The sequence below is a fragment of the Camellia sinensis genome, chromosome 14, assembly GCF_055761805.1.
Source record: "Camellia sinensis isolate YWXY chromosome 14, ASM5576180v1, whole genome shotgun sequence".
Taxonomy (NCBI): Eukaryota; Viridiplantae; Streptophyta; class Magnoliopsida; order Ericales; family Theaceae; genus Camellia; species Camellia sinensis.
This window is the reverse complement of record NC_138974.1, coordinates 93,820,130-93,840,363: the sequence shown is the minus strand read 5'-3', so window position 1 is coordinate 93,840,363 and position 20,234 is coordinate 93,820,130. Positions and strand designations below refer to the sequence as shown.

At 34.8% G+C, this 20,234-nt stretch overlaps 1 protein-coding gene and 1 long non-coding RNA gene across 4 annotated transcripts in view; both read right to left on the bottom strand.

Moving 5' to 3' along the window:
* Positions 1-15,075, bottom strand: part of LOC114308905 (vesicle-associated membrane protein 714) — a 37,169-nt gene extending 22,094 nt beyond the window's left edge. The window contains exons 1-5 of one of the 3 annotated variants that reach the window (XR_014350995.1): positions 14,578-15,068; positions 11,391-11,581; positions 10,352-10,515; positions 3,330-3,526; positions 2,664-2,715 (exon numbers count right to left, since the gene is read on the bottom strand). Coding sequence is in view for 1 of the 3 variants with exons in the window: in XM_028254607.2 (XP_028110408.1) it covers positions 3,436-3,526; positions 10,352-10,515; positions 11,391-11,581; positions 14,578-14,794 (663 nt within the window). In the remaining 2 variants the exon portion in view is untranslated. Of the gene's footprint in view, positions 1-2,439; positions 2,716-3,138; positions 3,527-10,351; positions 10,516-11,390; positions 11,582-14,577 lie in introns of those variants that run through there. The other 2 variants (XR_014350994.1, XM_028254607.2) reach the window with 2 other exon arrangements.
* Positions 8,420-9,408, bottom strand: LOC145807689 (uncharacterized). Its single transcript, XR_014350996.1, has 2 exons — positions 9,323-9,408; positions 8,420-8,476 (listed from the first exon to the last, which is right to left on the bottom strand). It is a non-coding gene; the product is annotated as an uncharacterized LOC145807689 (long non-coding RNA).
* Positions 15,076-20,234: the final 5,159 nt, after the last annotated feature.

Here is a 20,234-nt window from a genome sequence, read left to right as displayed (position 1 = left end):
GGTGGGATTGGTAGTATGCTTGTTGGGTCCATGACGACATGTTTGGTGCATTCTTTGAGCTCCTAGACTAACACTCTAGTGGTATTAATAATACTCCTCAGTGATCGGATTAGCTCTGCTAGGTTAAAGGTGGTATTGAAAAAATAGTGAGGGGATTAAGTGTATCCGGTCATCCTCCCAAACGTCCGCCCAAATGTTCGGCCGATTGACTAGAACAGTGCATTTTTTTTTTACCCAAGTGCAGCTATTATTTGTAAATAAAATTTATATTTGTTTTAGAATTTGTTTTTTAATATAGAAATATTTTATTCTTATTTTATGTAAAAATAATTTAACAATCCCATCATTAATCATTTCCCACACTATCATCAAAACAAACACATTTTTACTTAATCACCTCACTAACAATTCCTACATTAACAATTTCTTCACTAACTATCCCCTCATTAACAATTTCATCTAACGCTTAGAGGGTGGGATTGAACTAGCATGTTTGTTGGGTCCATGATGCATGTTTGATGCATTCTTTGAGCTTCTAGACTAACACTCCAGTGGTATTAACAATACTTCTTAGTGATTGGATTAGCTTTGCTTGGTTGAAGATAGGATTGGAAAAATAGTGAGGGGATGCCTCGTTTGGCAAGTAGCTATTTTAGTTTAAAAGTCAAAAAGTTAATAAAAAAATCAAAAAGCCTATAACCTATACCAAAAAGTCAAAGATTTCATTTTTTTCTCTACTTTCTGCACATCTTTTCGTAAAAAGTCAAAAAATATCCCAAACATACTAGTTTTTTTAACCTCATATTTTAGCCAAAAAGTAAAAAAGTTACTAAAATAGCCTGTTCCCAAACGAGGCCAAGTGTATCTAGTCATCCTCCTGGACGTCTGGCCAGTTATCCACTCGGACATTCGACCGATCATCCAACCGGTCAACCGGAACATTGCATTTTTTCTTTTTACCCAAGTGCAGTGGTTTTTTGTAAAAAATAAAAAAAATAATAAAATTATATTTGTTTTTGAATTTTTTTAATATAGAAACATTTTATTTTTATTTTATATAAAAATAATTTAACAATCCCATCACTAACTATCTCCTCCACTATCATCAAAACAAACACACTTTGACTTTATTACCTCACTAACAATCCCCATATTAATAATCTCTTCACTAACCATCTCCTCACTAATAATTTCATTCAACTTAATCTGCCATACAAACATGACGGAAAGGTATTTAGCTAAACACATGTTTAAAAGTATTCTTTTAGCACAAACTCTCTTTTGAAATGATTTTTTCTTTTTTTGGCAGCTACAAGTATTCTTATTTTACCTTTTGTTTTTTTAAGAGAAAATATTTTTTACAAAAGACATTTTAAAAAAAAATTCAATGTTATGTTGCAATATTAAAATTAATATGCAAATGAATGTTAGAATGATAGGGGTGGTGGTAGAGGCAACCGTGGCAGTGAGAGTGGGATGGTGATGGTAAAAGTGGTAATGAAGGTTGGCAATGATAGTAGTGACGAAATGGTAAGACTTAAGTCTCAAAATAGGAATGGCAACGGGACAAGTTTGTAATATCCTGAACCAGCACCGTATCATATCAAGGGTGGGGTAAATTGGGATCGATAGGAGCAAATTAATTTTATAATTTTTAAAAATTGAGAAATTAATAAAAATTAGAGATAATATGATATATTACGAATAATAATTTATAATTAATTAAAGTCAAAAGATGTATGATGAATAATAAATAAATATTAAGTGTAATATTTTAATATTATAAAAGCAAAACCATTCCCACCCAACTTCCTCGTCGAGGGATAGGGAAATCTAGCATGAGGAGGGATGGGGTGCAGAGGTAGAGCAGGTGCGAAAAAATTGCCATCCCCTATTCAAAAAATATTTTTCACATTTTGAAAGTAAAAAATATTCGTCATTTACTTATTTCCTTCAAAATATATAAAAAAAATATTTTTTAAAATATGTTTTTCGCTGAGATGAATAAAGCAAGCGAGCATGTCCTACATGTATTCACCACTTCTATTAAATTTGCATTGAATATTAATAAATAAATAAAAACTTGTAAAAAATGGTTTATGCATAAAATTACTCTTTTTCAATGTGAGAGTTGGGGGACTAAGATATTATCTGTTTCCCTTATTTTATCATAACTAATTTAGAAAATGAAAGATAAAAAGGGGGAAAGAAAATTTTGAACCCCTCGCTTATATGATTTTCCCAACTCACATTGAGAGGGTGATGATTCATTTCATTGCCATTTAGTAAAATTATATAATTACCGCCAAAATCAGTTTGATATCCTTCTACTATGTCTTCAGAATATTTTGACATTAACATCTTCCTAAAACCTTATCAGATCGATTTTAAAGTTAATTTCTTGTTTTTTTTATAATTGTTAATTACTGGTCACTCAAAAATCAAATTTTCTACTTGCATAGAAAACACAAAATTAGATACAATCCTCTCATATAAGTTCGGGATCTATAAAAATGTGAGATTCATCTCATGCAACAGAGTTATGTTCGATTCCATAATCAATTTTTGTATTCATAAACTTTTTCTACCGCAGTAAATCTAGAAACATCCCATCATTTTAACCAAGGGAGCAGGACACTTTGTGACTATAGTCTATATCGTACCTTGATGGATTGTAGGCAGGTCCAAACAGGGACAAGCTCTCCTAGAGACAATCTTGAGGAGGGAAATCATTGTCAGTAATGAGGATCCAAATAAAAAAACACATCAAAGAAACTCCTACAGTCCCATTCAAATCAAGCCAGCAAAGTCTCCATCCCAAAAAGAGTTAGCATTCCTCGTACAACTCCTTTAAAAAATAGTAATCCTAGTTTTAAATCTAGTCCATGCATCACTGCTCTAAATTACGCATACCAGGGTACATTATTCATCAAATTATTTAACCAGAAAGGATAAGCAACATGTAAATAAAAGCAGAGATTCAAATAAAGATACTCTGCATGCACCTTCACACACTGACTAATGCATAGTGATGTCATGTCACAAATGAAACAGATTAAGCATTGGCAACAGATTGAAACGCAATTTGTTATCCTCACTGGGCTTTTATGTCATGAAAAATACGACAATGTTGTAAAATTATAGAAAGCGGAATCTGAGCTTTGATAATAATCAATATAGTACAAGGAAAACATCCTGGTATCTACAAATACAGAGATGATCTGCAACAATATCTATATCCACAATAAACTCACATCAAGCGCAACAACAAGAGAATCAATGGAATTATTTCTGAGATCTCTGAAAATAAAATAGATTTCCAAACACACCTTGGAAGTCTCAACCGCAAGACAGCTCCTTCCCAGTATAATGTGATGTCGATCATTTTTAGTCATCTGTGCATGTCTCAGAAAATGCTGGTAACACAGCTGGAAATCATGATCTGCACGATGGTAGAGTGATTCCCCCACAACAAGCGGCAATTATTATGTAAAGAAGCACAACGATCAAGCATGTCAACAAAACCCTGTCACAAGACAATATAAGTTTCTGTGCATGAATGACAAAACCCCCAAGCTTCAAAATTAGGAACATTTTGGAGAATTACATAATCAGAAGACAACTTCGGTAAAATGAAAAAAAAAAATAAAAAAAGAAAGCATGTTGTATATTTCAAAAATGCCTTGATGAAACAAATCACACTTACAGTAGTCATAACTCAAAATTTGACAGCTTTTGATTATAGGGCAGAGTATATAATACACACAAAAAAAACTTCTAGATGGCCTGAAAAAAAAAAATCACTTTCAAATATTTTGCTGGCTACACTATAAAAGTGTTAGTGACTGTCCTTTTAGCCTTTCAACTTCAACCAAATCAAGCAATTGTCTTCAATTAGCATGATCTAATTTTCCATTGCTACTTTGTTTGCTAGAGGCTAGAGCAATATCTAGTTTTCCTTTGCTGTGTCCCTATGGGTCTTGGTTTTCTCCAACATTGTATTTACATAACCTATTTAGTAACCTAATGATTTACCAATTATTAGAACTTGTAGTCAGGATTGACTGCAAAGAGAGTTTCTTCCACTTTAGATAAATCTTTCATTTCAGACACACGGAGGGGGTGTTTGGGACATTGACTATTTTAGTAGGCTATTTTCGTTTTTGGCTATTTTAGTAGGCTAAAATAGTTGTGTTTGGGAAGAGGGCTGGATTTTTTTTAAAGTTAAATATGATATTTGTGAGAGAAAAATTGAAATGATTATGGGTTTGATGTGACATTTTGTCTAATTGGCTATTTTAGCCTATTTTGTCTTTTAGTGCTATTTTAGTCCAAAAAGCCAAAAAAATCCTTCCCCAAACAGGGCCTCAGCACTACATAATAGAGAAAATATATTGTTTCCATCTAAATTACTGCCATTTAGATATATATATATATATATAATGAATTTTTATTATTTCCTAGAGGTTGTGGCCTGCACAATGACAAGTGCTATCCAACTCTAGCACTATGGTTGCGGCCCTTTGGTTTTGAGTCATGGGAATCCTCCTCTCTACAATAAATGAGGGTAAGGCTAAGGCTGCCAATCTATTACCTCTTTTAGACCCTTCTGTAAGAGGGAGTTTTTGGAATACGACTTTTAAAGAAAATTAACAAAATATTGCTTGTTAAAGGTTGCAGTTGAGAATAATTTTTAATGCCCCAAAGCACCTAAAAGGAAAGCCAAAAAGTGAGACCTAAGCTGGATGAAGGATGGGTCATATGGGAAATTTGTAAGGTCACAGATTAAGATAATCGATGGAATTTCAAAGTGGCAAACTTCAAAGAAAAAAAGGGAATATAAATGGATGCATCATCTCAGAATTGAAATGTAAATGAAGCACCAAACTCATGTGAAGTAAGAGAACGGAAAAACAACACTGATGAAGGACATACTTTTTACCCCTACCGTTGGTGCAAAACAAAAGATAGGCATAGTTATGCAGTTCTTGCATCATAATTGCAGTGGCGGTGGCGATGCTAACATGGCGATGACCTCAATATTAATGAAGGTGATGGTACTTAATAAAAGATCTTTCTCTTGTTATGATATTGCAATTTTACTTTCTTAATTGGCTCATTTCACACTGATTAGTAGTGCTAGAGGGCTAAAAACATGGTGGTCGCTTCAAAAGCATTGAAAACAATCTGAATAAATGATAAAAATCATAAAATCAATCCAATATGGTTCATTATAATAAAAAGAAAAGGTCCTGATTAGTTCTGCCATTATGTTTACTATTCTCTTATTCTTGATGCTTGGTACTGACAGAAATCGATCACAAACCTATGAGAATTTAATGCAGAGTAGCAATTGGTAAAACTCACCTTGTCACCCCATCAAACACCTTAACTAGTTAAAATACAAAGTTAATCTTCAGATTATACTATGGATCAAAGTGGAAGTGGAATAATCCGACAAATATTATAAAGTTTAAAAGAAAAATTGTGAATATACTGGTAAACTACGCTTTGAAAAGAAATAATAATAATAATAATAATAATAATAAATTAAAAAATTAAAAAAAACAGAATCATCTTTGGGGGTATATAAAATATGTCTTCAGGGTCTCCTGCTTATCATTACTCTCAGCATTCCACTTTATCCTTCCTCACAACAATAGTTGCCTTTTCTACTGAGCTCCTCTTCATTATGGGTAGCCATGGGGATAGCTTACCAGAATTCACTGCTCAGTTTTTTACATATATCTCATAGAAGTGTTATGTTCTCTTCACCATATATATGTTCATCTCTGGGAGGTCCTCCCATCTTTGTTGGTGATAACAATTTCTCAAAATCTAATGGTCTTATCTTGCTTATAGACAGGACAGACAGGGTGGAGATGGTATCAAGGAATCTTCACAGTCCGAGATTGCAGGAACAGTTGCTGGATGGTAGTTATCTCCAACAGGGAAAATTAGGGTAGGGGTGTTTTGCCCATAAGAGCTAGAGCTATGCTATCGCGTCCTTACTTCCATAATGATTGACCTCTTTGCTTTCTTTAGGCCTAGGATGACTGATCCACTTTGTTATGTATTTCTGTTAGAATTTACCTACACCTACCACCACCTACTACCACACCTACTACACCTACCACCAATTTACCCTCACCTACTCCTCACCTACTACCCAAACCCTCTCCTATATAATGAGCTACTCTGCTTTGTAATATAATACAACAATAATCCATCAATATATCAATCAATAATACATACAAGTTATTCTCTCTATCAATTTATTTTTTATATGGTATCAGAGCAAGGTTAAGAATTTAGTATTTTTTTCGCGTCACCGGCGGGCGGCAACCTCGCCTTAGCCGCCCGCCGGACCTCAACCTAGTCCGCTAGAATTTTGCTACACATACCTCCACTCTGCTTCACCACCTCGCCGAAACCAAACCTTTGCCTCTATTTCCTCTTTTGTCAGCAAGCTATCATCCCATTCCTCCTGGAGACCTGCCTCAGACTGGGTTGCAGTCCATTTGCCCGAGCTACTGTCCAAGTCCTTGTCATTCTTGCAAGCTTGGCGGCGTTGGATAGCCTGGTTTTCTCCATCCAGCACGTCCTCGCCTCCGCCGTCCGATTCAAACTCTCTCTACCCGCCGGAAAATCAGATCTGATGGCGTACAGGGACGCTCTCTTGGCCCTACGCGCCGCCGTGGGCGATCGTACTCTCCACTGGACTTCGCATCCTCGCAATCACAGTTTCGGCTTTGTCGTCGCCAACTGCATTTCGCCGATTTCGTCGGCACAGATATTGGAGTGGGACGAGACTGTCTCGTGCTCGCAGGTTGGGGATGGTAACAATGGAGTTGTGAGTGAGCAGGCTACGAAGCCCTCTATTGCTGTTAGGGTTTTTTTCTTCTCTACAAGTGTGGATTTGAGAAGCTTAGTCGAACAAAACAAACCCTCTTCTCTCTCTCTCATCTTTCCCCTTTCAACACAGAGCGAGAGATAAGTATTATTTTTAATAACCCACCCCATGTGTGTCTTTTATTTTTATTTATTTATTTTTGGGACCATCCCATGTGCCCTTTACTTTCTATCTGGTTGGACTTAGCTGGCCATTACCTCTCTCTCGGTAAAAGAAGAGGGGATGAGGGACAGCATTTGTTAAAAATAAAAAAATAAAAAAAAAAACTCTTTTGGACAGACCCACACACTCACACATGCACCTCTGGTTTTTTAAACTTTCAACCTTTTCCTTTTTTTATTTTTTTTTTATTCTTCAACTCACGTGGCATGTCTCTTTCTGATTTTTATTTTCTTTTATCATCATCACATTACACTCATCATTTCTCCCACATTTCTTTTAATATTTCCCATCATTTCTTTTAAACTTTTCTTCTGCCAACCTGTTCCCCATTGATTTTATAATTTCATTTATTTTATCACATATCTATTTAAAAAAAAAAATAAAATAAAATAATATTAAAAAAAAAAAAAAAAAAAAAACAAATCATAAACCAAACACACCACACATCATTTTATTCATGCCAGGGAATTAACCCCCATCACATTTCTACACAAAAAAAAATAAAATAAAATAAAATAAAAATAAATAAATAAATAAAAAACAAACAAACAACAACAAAAGCTTTGTTTTCTTTTCTGCAGCGGCCATACATCGACCTCACTTCTTCTCTACTCTGCCGCCGGTCTCTTCTTCTTGCCTCCGTCTTGGCCAGTCCTTGACGGTGCTGCCTCTGTGTTTTCCACGCCACCCAGCACGTTCACTCCCCCATACTCTTCCACTGCAGCATATGGCGGACCTCCAAAACGGAACATCACGGTGGCCTTCCGCTTCAGTTCCTTATTTTCCGCCTTTAGCACACTTATCTCTGCTCGCGCATCCTTATACATGCGTTGGAGCAGAGCCAGCTGGGAGTTTAAATGCTGCACCTCATTTGTCCTACTCTGCAGCCGGTTCGACAAATTTGTGACCGCCGTCATGCTTTCCACACATGCCTTCAGAGTATACTGATTGGCCTCCACATCCGACTACACTGCCATTCTTTGCTCCACCGACCGCATCGGAAAGTTCAACGGAGCAAACTCCGGGGCGCTTGGTTGAGGTTCCAGTGCCACCGCACCAGTTCTCTCTCTTGTTGACTCGTTGAGGTCGGGAAAGAGGGTGAGCAGTCCACGGGAAGACGAAGACGAAGACGAAGCCATTTTCTGGGCAACATAGTGTTATACAGAATCTCTCTCAGAAATCTCTCTCAGAATATCTCTCACAGGTGTTTTTGCCTCAACCTCAGCCTCTGTCTTATAGCCGAGGCAGCCACGCGCATCGCGCGCCTCTTGACGCCCGACAAACTGGCACGCCTTTTCATGGCACATCGTTTGATAAAGTGGGCACGCCTTTTGATGGCACGCCTTTTGAAAAATTGGGCACACCTTTTGAGGGTGCAACTTTTACAAGGGTCCGACAAGACTCTATAAACTGTCCCGACATTTGATACCGGTTAGCTTTTTTAAGGGTCCGACAAGACTCTGTAAACTGTCCCGACATTGATTCCGGTTAGCTCCTTTATGGGTCCGACAAGACTCTGTAAACTGTCCCGACATAGATTCCGGTTAGTTTCTACAAGGGTCCAACAAGACTCTGTAAACTGTCCCGACATTGATTCCGGTTAGCTCCTTTATGGGTCCGACAAGACTCTGTAAACTGTCCCGACATTGATTCCGGTTAGTTTCTACAAGAGTCCAACAAGACTCCGTAAACTGTCACAACAACTGTCACAGCATTGTCTGCTACAACGGTCCGACATGACCCCATAAACTGTCTTCTACATCGGTCTGGCACAACCATACAGTGTCCTCTATAATGTTATGACACCACCATCCAGTGTCCTCTACCACGTTATGACACCACCATACAGTGCCATCACCAACGGTCTGACACGACCATACAGTGTCTCCTATCTTTTTTTATTTTTATGTATTTTCTTGTTTTACTCCTCTCTCCAAACTCAAGTTGGTTAGTTTCTATCCTCCTTGAGTTTGCGGGGGGCTGTTAGAATTTACCTACACCTACCACCACCTACTACCACACCTACTACACCTACCACCAATTTACCCTCACCTACTCCTCACCTACTACCCAAACCCTCTCCTATATAATGAGCTACTCTGCTTTGTAATATAATACAACAATAATCCATCAATATATCAATCAATAATGCATACAAGTTATTCTCTCTATCAATTTATTTTTTACATGGTATCAGAGCAAGGTTAAGAATTTAGTATTTTTTTCGCGTCACCGGCGGGCGGCAACCTCTGTAAACTGTCCCGACATTGATTCCGGTTAGCTCCTTTATGGGTCCGACAAGACTCTGTAAACTGTCCCGACATAGATTCCGGTTAGTTTCTACAAGGGTCCAACAAGACTCTGTAAACTGTCCCGACATTGATTCCGGTTAGCTCCTTTATGGGTCCGACAAGACTCTGTAAACTGTCCCGACATTGATTCCGGTTAGTTTCTACAAGGGTCCAACAAGACTCCGTAAAGTGTCACAACAACTGTCACAGCATTGTCTGCTACAACGGTCCGACATGACCCCATAAACTGTCTTCTACATCGGTCTGGCACCACCATACAGTGTCCTCTATAATGTTATGACACCACCATCCAGTGTCCTCTACCACGTTATGACACCACCATACAGTGCCATCACCAACGGTCTGACACGACCATACAGTGTCTCCTATCTTTTTTTATTTTTATGTATTTTCTTGTTTTACTCCTCTCTCCAAACTCAAGTTGGTTAGTTTCTATCCTCCTTGAGTTTGCGGGGGGCTGTTAGAATTTACCTACACCTACCACCACCTACTACCACACCTACTACACCTACCACCAATTTACCCTCACCTACTCCTCACCTACTACCCAAACCCTCTCCTATATAATGAGCTACTCTGCTTTGTAATATAATACAACAATAATCCATCAATATATCAATCAATAATACATACAAGTTATTCTCTCTATCAATTTATTTTTTACATGGTATCAGAGCAAGGTTAAGAATTTAGTATTTTTTTCGCGTCACCGGCGGGCGGCAACCTCGCCTTACCCTCACCTACTCCTCACCTACTACCCAAACCCTCTCCTATATAATGAGCTACTCTGCTTTGTAATATAATACAACAATAATCCATCAATATATCAATCAATAATACATACAAGTTATTCTCTCTATCAATTTATTTTTTACAATTTCGTATTAAATAATTCAATTTTTTCAATAATGTCCAAGCATGGGTGACTATAAGGAGAGAAAAGCAGCAGGACAACAGTACTTACAAGAGCTTGGCATTTTTCATCCAAATAGCTTGTCGAAGGCGCTTAGACTGTTTCCTAAAATGAAAAGCACCATCTTGCATTGTTGAAGTTTTGTCAACGAGAAGCTCAATCCGGTCACCCCTTTCCAGTATTTTCTCAATGTTATCCACCATGATAGTTCGTACCTGCATATTATTAATGCCAATGTCTGTGAGATAAACAAATATAAAACACAAAGGGGAAATTTAGAAATAGCTTTACAAGAACAGGCAATTTAGTAAATGGTTACAGTCTCTTCATAATCCTAGATCATTAAAATCATGAGAAAGGAGAATATAAGTGAAATTTTTCACAAAGTTCCTGTTTCTGCATTTTGGATAACAGCTTCCACTCTTGGCAAGCATTATGAAAAACACAAAAAACAATTATTCATTATTGATTTTGGATGCAGTTGAAAAAAGAATGGTGGATCCTTGAATTGATTTTCACACATGATAGAAGAAATATTGAGAGAAACTTGAGAGTTGAGTGAGAATTTAGAAAGTTTTAGAGAGATTAGAGAGAGTACATATTGATTTGTGAGACATGAAGATTGGGGGTTGGGTATTTAAAGGCTTTTGCCCAAGATTAGAAATTTATTATGAAAAAAAGAAAAGCAAATATAACCTTCAGGCCAACGGTTCCATTTTAGTGAAAAATTCAAGTCGGGTTGGGTCATAGGTCTAGGTCTAGGTCAAGCAAATGGGTTGGGCTGAACTCAAGGCCCAGGCCCTACCCATGGTATACGGGATGTCAAGGGCCATGGTAGGAGATTAACTAAGCTGGGACGTGGGGGAAACTCCAGGGTTGGAACCTCATTAGTACATTAAGTAACCAGAGAATGAAGTATTTGGAGTTGGGAACTTAGCTAGAATTATTTTGGTTAGTTAATCCATTCATCCTCTTAGGCCAGCATTAGACAAATAAAAATTTACAAAATTAAAAGGAAGGGGAAAAAAAAAAAAACACGCACCTACACACAAAGGTACAGAAGAAAGTTTCAGTATTAGAAGACACTTGCCTCATTAACTTCACCCCTTACGCGATTAAGAGTATCTGCACTAGGATTACTGGAGAAAAATTCCATTTGCTGATGCAAGACTCTTGAAAATTCATCATTCATTGCATAAGCAGGGGCGTAGGGAGCCACTCTGCCATAGTTTTTCATGAACCTCATGTGAATATCCTCCAAGTATGTAAAAGGGATTCTCCCTGGACCAAAGTACAGACCACCAAATTGTCAGCTCATGTGGACAATAAGCAGCGCAGCAGATCAGAGTTAAAAATATCTTGTCAGCCTAGTTATGAGCAAATGAAGAAGTATAAATAGTACTCAAAATTTGGAAAATATGATATAGGATAGACTTTAGAAAGCATGAATAAAAGAAGAGGGAAAAAAGAGGATAATCTTAGACAAAATAAACTCAGATAGACAAATGAAAAAGGTACAATTGTATAATCACTTAATTGATGCAGGCACATGGGTCCATTTCCATTCCATGGAATTGACGCACCATCATAAGTGTGCTTAAGGATCCTACAATCTCACCATGTCATGGATCTACATGTAGGATTTCACCTCCCAATCCAGATGTAAGATCCACCTCCCGATCCAAGATGTAGGATCCACCTCCCGATCCTAAAATACAATCCACTTCTCCGATCTACATGTAGGATCTCACCCCGATCTCCAAGATCTCACTATATCTAGTTCCACCACCCATCTCCAAATGAGATCGATCACGTGAGATTCATCACTTGCAATCCATCTCCACTTATACTTAGATCCTGAATAACCTAGGCAAGGAGCAGGGCCTAGGCTCTCTACTTAGGATCATTGGAGGATTTGTGCCTTGGAAGCTAGAGCTGAGGGATCATCAAGGTTCCTGCTTAGGACACTTGACCAGTCTTAGATGAGAGAGGTTTCACCAAGACCCGTGATGCGTGATGCATCACACCTGCAATCACAACATGTTGCATGCCTCAAACTTGTACCATGGTGCATAGACTGTGTGCACGATACTATTAGGATAGGATCCACTGACCACCTGACCACTTTGATATGGTTGCAACTTGCAACAGAGAATCAAGACAAAGTATTATTAACTGATCGTGACAAAGCCAAAATGCAGCAGAGGTTTTTCCTATGCTCCAAAATTTTCCCAAGTGACTTACAATGCAAAATCTTTTTAAGCTTCTCCTTAACTTCCATGCAGTGGAGAAAAACTTCTGCTGTAAAACACAGCCAATAAACTAGCAGCTATCCAAAACAAGGGAATGACCTGCTACATTATCTGGGAATATGTAGGATTGTAAGCTGAGTAGATGGAAATTGGGAGCTTAGGAAATGGGCTTGGGTCAGGGAACCATGTCTGTTGTTGCGTTATAGGATGCTGCAAGCTTTCTTGCACAATACTTTATATTTTCGTTTTGAAAATTTTCATCTCTTATTGGAACATTTAGATTATCATTCCTTCCTTCCTTCCATACCCTGTCTTATAAGTAATACTAATACTACATAACAATAATTTCAATTTAATGTGTACTTTTAAGTGGAACAAGATTCACTGCTCAACTGCCTTTGTTTACTAAAATTAGCTTTTGTTTCTACAATGAATTACTGATTGAGGAGAAGAAGAAAACTCAAAATACGGAATATGACATCATCATCCCGGTTGATAGCATGGGCTTTGGTGAGTTACCCTGCATCTGTAGAATTCTCTAAGTTGGATTTAAATATTTCTGTGTGTCTCCCATTGATGGACTTTAAAAATAATCCTAACAGGTGTTTTCACAATTTGGATTTCCTAAAAATGGGATACATTCAATGCCAAGTGGAAAGAGCACATTGTGAAACCAAGTTGGCAAACCGTTTAAACAAAATAACTTCAAAAGGAGGCAAAGATTCCATCGCAATCACAATAAAAAGGGCTTAGCCACTCTTATGCAGTACCTTTTCTATTTATTTACTCATTACAAACTTTATGTATTTTAAGAGTGGTTGGTGTGTGGAAATTTAATAGAATTGAAATGCAATTCAACTGAAACTTCCTAGCCAAGTCCTTTATTGAGTGCATCATCTATCTTCATAGTTTTAAAGCCATTTGGCAAAACTTAAAAACAATAGCTCACAAGAGGATGTCATTAACTAATTATGAATGAACTATAACTTCAACCAAAAAAATTCCACACGAAGCAAGAAACTCACTTTTACAACAGATGATGATCACAAAACACAAAAAAAATTGTTGAACTTTAACCACCTCACTTTTCCCAGACTTAAATAGTTCAAGGAACTTATGCACACGAGAGGTGCCACCCTTCCGCGGGGGTGGGAATCCAGACCGATGAGGGACGTAGGAATCACCCATTACTGCTCAGCAGGCTGAAATAGGTTTCTTAGGAGCCTCTGGGAGGTCGGGTATTTAATCCCATGATACACAAGGAGCAGGGCGTCGTACCCCAGGGATTCGACTAATACATCATAAAGTGGGTGTCGTATCCCAGGGATTCGACTAATACCTCCCTATTTGCATTTGATGCTAAAAACAGACTCTGGAAGAGGTTTTTGCTAGGATGAATGCAACTTCTATGTATTCCCAATTGCATTTTGATAGAATACAAAGGTTAGCTATATTGGGCAAATGATTCAATCAGCACAATAATGCCAGTACATTCAACGTAAAAAAAGGGGAAGCAGTTAGGTTGAACAAATTCCCCATTGTCCAAATGGCAGCTCCAAAGTTGCCCTTAACTTCTTATATGGAAATCACTTCCAAGTTCCATATCCCAGATAGGCAGCTAAACCATTTCATGCCACCGAAAGTAATAAAAATTAGTAAATTACAGTGCAGCCAAACTCAGCAGAATATGATGAGATCAAAACCCAATGAAGAATTGATTGCCACCACAAGATTCTCGAAGCTAGAGCATCAAATTGAAAATTTGAATTGCAAATCTCAACCTTAAAATCAACTAAAAATCAAAATATCCCCAAACAAAACCCATGCTATTGATTGACACATAAACTCAAAAGACAGTAACTTAACTTCCAAATCACTCGATTAATCTCTGTGTTTACACTTCCAATCCTCTTGAAAACCTCAGTTTTTAAGACGTTTAACTAAAAATTGAACAGCAATATGATATCAACTACAAAACCATTGATCCAAGACATAATTATAGAGAGAAAGAGAGAGAGTACGGACTTCCGAAGGTGTCGTTGGCCATACAAAGGAAGGTGAGAGCGTTGGATCTGAGGATGTGGAAGATGTAGCGATCCTGAGAGAAACAGAGTCTGGAATCGGCCTCCGACGGAAGCTTCTCCAGAATCCGCCGAGCCACCGCGCCGGTGTTTCCCGTGACGGCGCTGAACTCCGCCAGCACCGTCGTGCCTCTCGCCACCACCGCGTACAGAATCGCCATTCGAATTCCTCTCTCTCTCTCTCTCTCTATATATATATATATATATCCCACTGCTTCGATTGACGATGAGCTATTGATTTGAGGGTTTTGAAGGTTTCGGAGGATTTGTAGAGAGAGAGAGAGAGAGACAGAGAGAAGAGGTGATCGAAGAGAGAGAAACGAGGTTGGAGAGAGTTGACAGTACAGACAGCAATGCCGAGATGTCACCGATTGGTCCACGGTGGTTTTGGTAGTGCAGTAAGTTTGATATTCTCACCACGACCAGCACGTGGACGTTTTTTTGATGCCTATCTTATTTCTTTTTTATTTATTTTAAAATATAGAATTTGTTTGTTTTAAAAAGAGCAAATTCTATTTCATTAATAAATTTTATAAGAGATATTATTGATTTACTGTATTTGAATTCATCCGAATTGCTCGAATTATATAAGTTCGATGCCTGTCTGAACGATTGCTACGACAACCGGTCTTACTCTTATTAATTGTGATTGTCGTTTTTGTCAATCGCGATGTCACATTTGTTTATCGATGTGTCAATTCTTATCTAATTAGATAATTTGTATGCACAAATTCAAACAATTTGAGTGAGCTCAAATTCGGTGGATGTAACTATGCTTATTTTAAAAAATAATGATATTAAAATTATCATATTAAGGCACTATTTGGCATAAACTAAGGAGTTATTTGGCATCTCCTAAAATAGTATACTTCCTCCGTCCCATAATATTAGTCCCTTATTCCATTTTTCATTGTCCCAAAATATTAGTCTCTCTTCAAAAATCAAGTACAAAAATAATATAAATTTCCCATTTTGCCCTTCTTTTAAATTCATAAATAATATAAAAAGTACAATTATGACATTGATATTCTCAAAAAAGTGTACTATCAAAGGGTAATTTTGGAAAACCAACTTTTTAAAAGTACAATAATTGTACTACCAAAAGAAGTTAGATTCCCCAAAATGGACCATTATTTTGGGACGGAGGGAGTACTTTTTTTTAAAAATCTTTTTATCTTTTTAGATCATATCACATCTTTTTGTAAAAAATTAAAAAATATATTTATTTAAATTATCTTAAATAACTCCTAAATAGGTGCACTTACTTGGGTTACATCACATCTACACATTTTATTTTAGGGCAAATCACATATACCCCTTGAGGTTTGGCTAAATTACAAATATCTCCCTGAGGTTTGAGAAATTACAAATTCCTCCATGAATGTTATATTTGCATAACAAATTAGGGAGTAATTTGTTATGAAATATAAACCACATGAGGCAAATTGTTATGAAAATATAAACCTCAGGGAGCGAGATGTAATTTCTGAAACCTCAGGGGATATCTGTAATTTAGTCAAACCTCGAGAGAGGTATATATAATTTGCCCTTTATTTTTTGTAAAAACTCAAAAAATAAACTTGGTCATCCAAAAAAAAGTCTAAAATTTTTTGAAATTTGAAAATTTCAAAATGTTGTCACAAAATCCAATGACAATATTTATCACAAAAGCTTGAGAACCAAAATGTTGTCTTGAAAATTGACTATTTATTTTTATTTTTAAAACAAGATGGGCTTAAGCAACTGTATTTTGGTAATAATTTTATGATCCTATTTTCTGTGCAAGTAGAGGAGCTGATTTATCCTTTCAATTTAAACAACATACTTATGTAATGACTTTTAAACCAACAAAACATGTAAATTACACATTAATTATTATTTTTTTCAATATTTCTTTGGGGAATAAATCATAATATCTCATATGATAACAATTAGAGAGTGAACAAACATCGATTTAGATTGAGTTCAAGTCGGACTTGAGTAAAAAAATATTTGAAAATTTTATGTAAAATCTAGGTTGGCTGACTCTGGGCCTAAAAGTCTCTCAATCCCAATCCTAAAGCGTGTGTTTGGGAAGCAAGTTTCAGGCTAAATTAGTCACTACATGACAAAATAGACTTAATTAGCCAAGTGAAGACAAAAACTTGAGTTTTGCTTGGCAACAATCAATGCCCAGCTAAATTTACGAAACTGCCCCATATGATTTGCAGGGGCATCGCCTTAGCACATGAAAAGTAAAAAAAAAAAAAAACTTTTCCCAAAAAAAAACCTTTTCCCAGGAAAAAAACTTAAAATACAGTTGAAAAAAAAATTAAAAACATTTTTTTGTTTTTTGTTAAAATATTTTATAAAAATAAATTCAAACTCTATTTATAAAAATATTTTTAAATATTTTAATTTTTTTGTTATGTATTTGGTTATGATTTGAGTGTAGAGTTGTGAAAGTAGTATGGAGTTTCGAGTTATATGTTTGGTTATGAGTTTTAAAAATAATTTATAAAAATAAATTTAAACTCTATTTATAAAAATATTTTTAAATATTTTAATTTTTTTGTTATGTATTTGGTTATGATTTGAATGTAGAGTTGTGAAAGTAGTATGGAGTTTCGAGCAGTGGCGGAGCCAGAAATTTAATTTAGATGGGGCACTTACTAATTACAATAATTTTTACAAAAAATATTTCACGTAAATTTTTTACGATTGATTTCAGGAAGCATCAAAAAAAATATTATTTATAACTAGTGTATCATGGACAATACCAAAAAAAAAATGGATGTAAGCCTTAAAATAAATTATATAATGATAAATTATTTTTTGATACAAAATTTGATAAAAAATTCAATATAATGGTAATACCATGTCATCATTGGTATGTAATATCACCCACTAATGGTAAATAAATGCATAAAAAGTGAACCTCACATGTCAAATATAACTAACAATCTAATAAATTTCATATCTTTATAGTGAGATTACTTATACTCGCATATCACTAATAATGATATCGTCGTTGCATTCAAAAAATTTCATAGCTAATATAGTTTATTTATAATAGTCTCTTCATTTTCAATCAAAACAACCATTATTGTTTTCATAAATTTTAAAATGTCATTGACATTTCACTCTAATAATATTTTTGTAATTCTTTATTTAAATTTTTTTTTATGTTTGCCAAAAAAAATTCCAAAATCCAGGGGGGCCACGTGACCCCCTGGTCACATGCTGCCTCCGCCCCTGGTTTCGAGTTATGTGCTTGGTTATGAGTTTAAAAAATAATTTATTAATTGAGTTTTATTTTATGTGTTTGATTACGATTTGAGTGTAGAGTTGTTTTTAAATTTAAAATATTAACATTTTAAATTATTTCAATTATTTGAATATTTAAATTATTTAAATTTTTTTGTTAAAATAATTTTTTGAATATTTAAATTATTTAAATTTTTACGATTTAAATTTTTTGAATATTTATTTTAAATTTTTGCTTATTAAATTTTTTAGATTATTTACATTATTTAAATATTTAAAATAAAATTAAAATTAAAATTAAAATTAAAATTAAAATTAAAATAAATATTTAAATTAAATTAAAATTAAATTATTTAAAATACACAGGACAATAAAATAAAACCTCACTTTTTATCATTTCACAGAAAATGAAAAAAAAATTAAAATAAAAATAAAATAAAAAACACATGAAAAAACCATTTGCAAAAAAAAAACTTAAAATACATAAATTATTTAAAAAAAAATACGCCTCATTCAAAAATATTTAAAAAATTACAAAAACGTAAATTTCAAAAAAAAAGAACGACAAAAATACGCCTCATTCAAAAATATTTTAAAAAAAACATAAAAACATAAATTACCATTCGCGACGTAATTTAGAAATAAATCAAACACATGAAAACTCATTTTTGAAAAATAAAAAAAAGTTATTGTATACAAATAAAAATAAAAAAGAAAAATAACATAAATTAAAGAACAAGAACTAATTAATGTATAAAAAAAGAAAAATGACAAAAAAAATAAATTAAAAAAAAACATAAAAAAAGGCCAAATCCAAACCCAATAGAGAAAAAAAAAAAAATTAAATCAATTGTGATCCACGCCATCAACTGACGTGGAGAAGCAGAACCAATTCTTTCACATGTATTAATTATGTGAAGGGCAGTTTGGTAATTTATCATGAAGACACATCACCAAGAAGCTAAAAAGTCAAAAAAGGCAAAAAATCCTTCCCAAATCAGGCTTTTTAATCCTAGGCTAAAATAGTCAAAAAAGTCCAAAAGCCAACTCACTTCCCAAACGGAGGCAAAGTAATATTACAATTCTAAGCTCACCTAATAAATTTAGAGTAAATTATTGAAAAATCCAAACTAAGAAGGGCATAAATCATTGCGTCTAGTAGATATTTTTCGTTAGTGAGCGGTCCATCATTTGTGAAATAATTTGGTGAGAAATCTTTTTATTTGTTTTAAAGGACATTTTGTTTCTACTTTTACCCCTTAATTTATCTGTTGACTTTCGTTGACTATCTGTTCAAAAATTTTCCTATTTGTTCAAATTTCTTACTCTATATGTTCAAAAGTTTCAAACTATATATTTTTTATCTATTTAACTTTGTAACTATTTGTTCAATTTTTTGCTCTTATATGTTCAAATTTATATCTATTTGTTCAAATTTTTCAACCATCTGTTCAACAACATTTTTTTATCTGTTCAATTTTGTAACTATCTGTTAAAATTCACTAATTTTTTTTTATCTATTGATATTTACCAAACATATTTTCCCTTATCTATCGAAATTCTTCATCATCATCATCATCAACAACAACAACAACAACAAAACAACCTACATGTTCTCCACTCTCTTCCAAACCAAGCAAAAACAAAATCTCCAATGGAATTTTATCAACAACAACAACAACAATAAAATAATCTATCCGTTCAAAACATTTCATTGAATAACCACACATATATAGAGACAAACAACCTCTCCACACATTTTTTTTGCCACTATCTGTTAAAATCATAATCAACAACAACAACAACAATGAAAACAAATAAATACCAATAATTTAATAATAGATCTAAAAACTAAACAAACTAGATCCTTCAATCCAAACCCAGAGCCTTTATAACATATTCACACACATTACAGATCTAGATGGAAAATTTTACACAGATACACCAAGATCTGTTACTTAAATTTTCACATATATACAACATCCATCAAAACAACCAAAGATTCATCAACAAGAAGGCGACAAGGAATTAACCAATAAACCCCTCGCAAAAGAGAGCCTCTGTAATCATAGAGAGAGAGAGGAGGACTAGAACCTGAGATTTGGACACTCGATGATTGTGGAAAGGAATAATATTTCAAACAAAGATGCTTCTTGAAGCGTATATTAAAAAAGTGATTAGCTAAAATAGAAATGTAGCATATATAGGCATATAATACATAAATTGATTGAGTCCTCACAGATCTTTAAACCAATGAAAGAAAATGGAACTAATCCTACTTGTTTTATATTAATAATTAAGTTACTATACTGCCTAGAATTCATTTTCTATATTAATTCCCAACTAAAAGGTCCA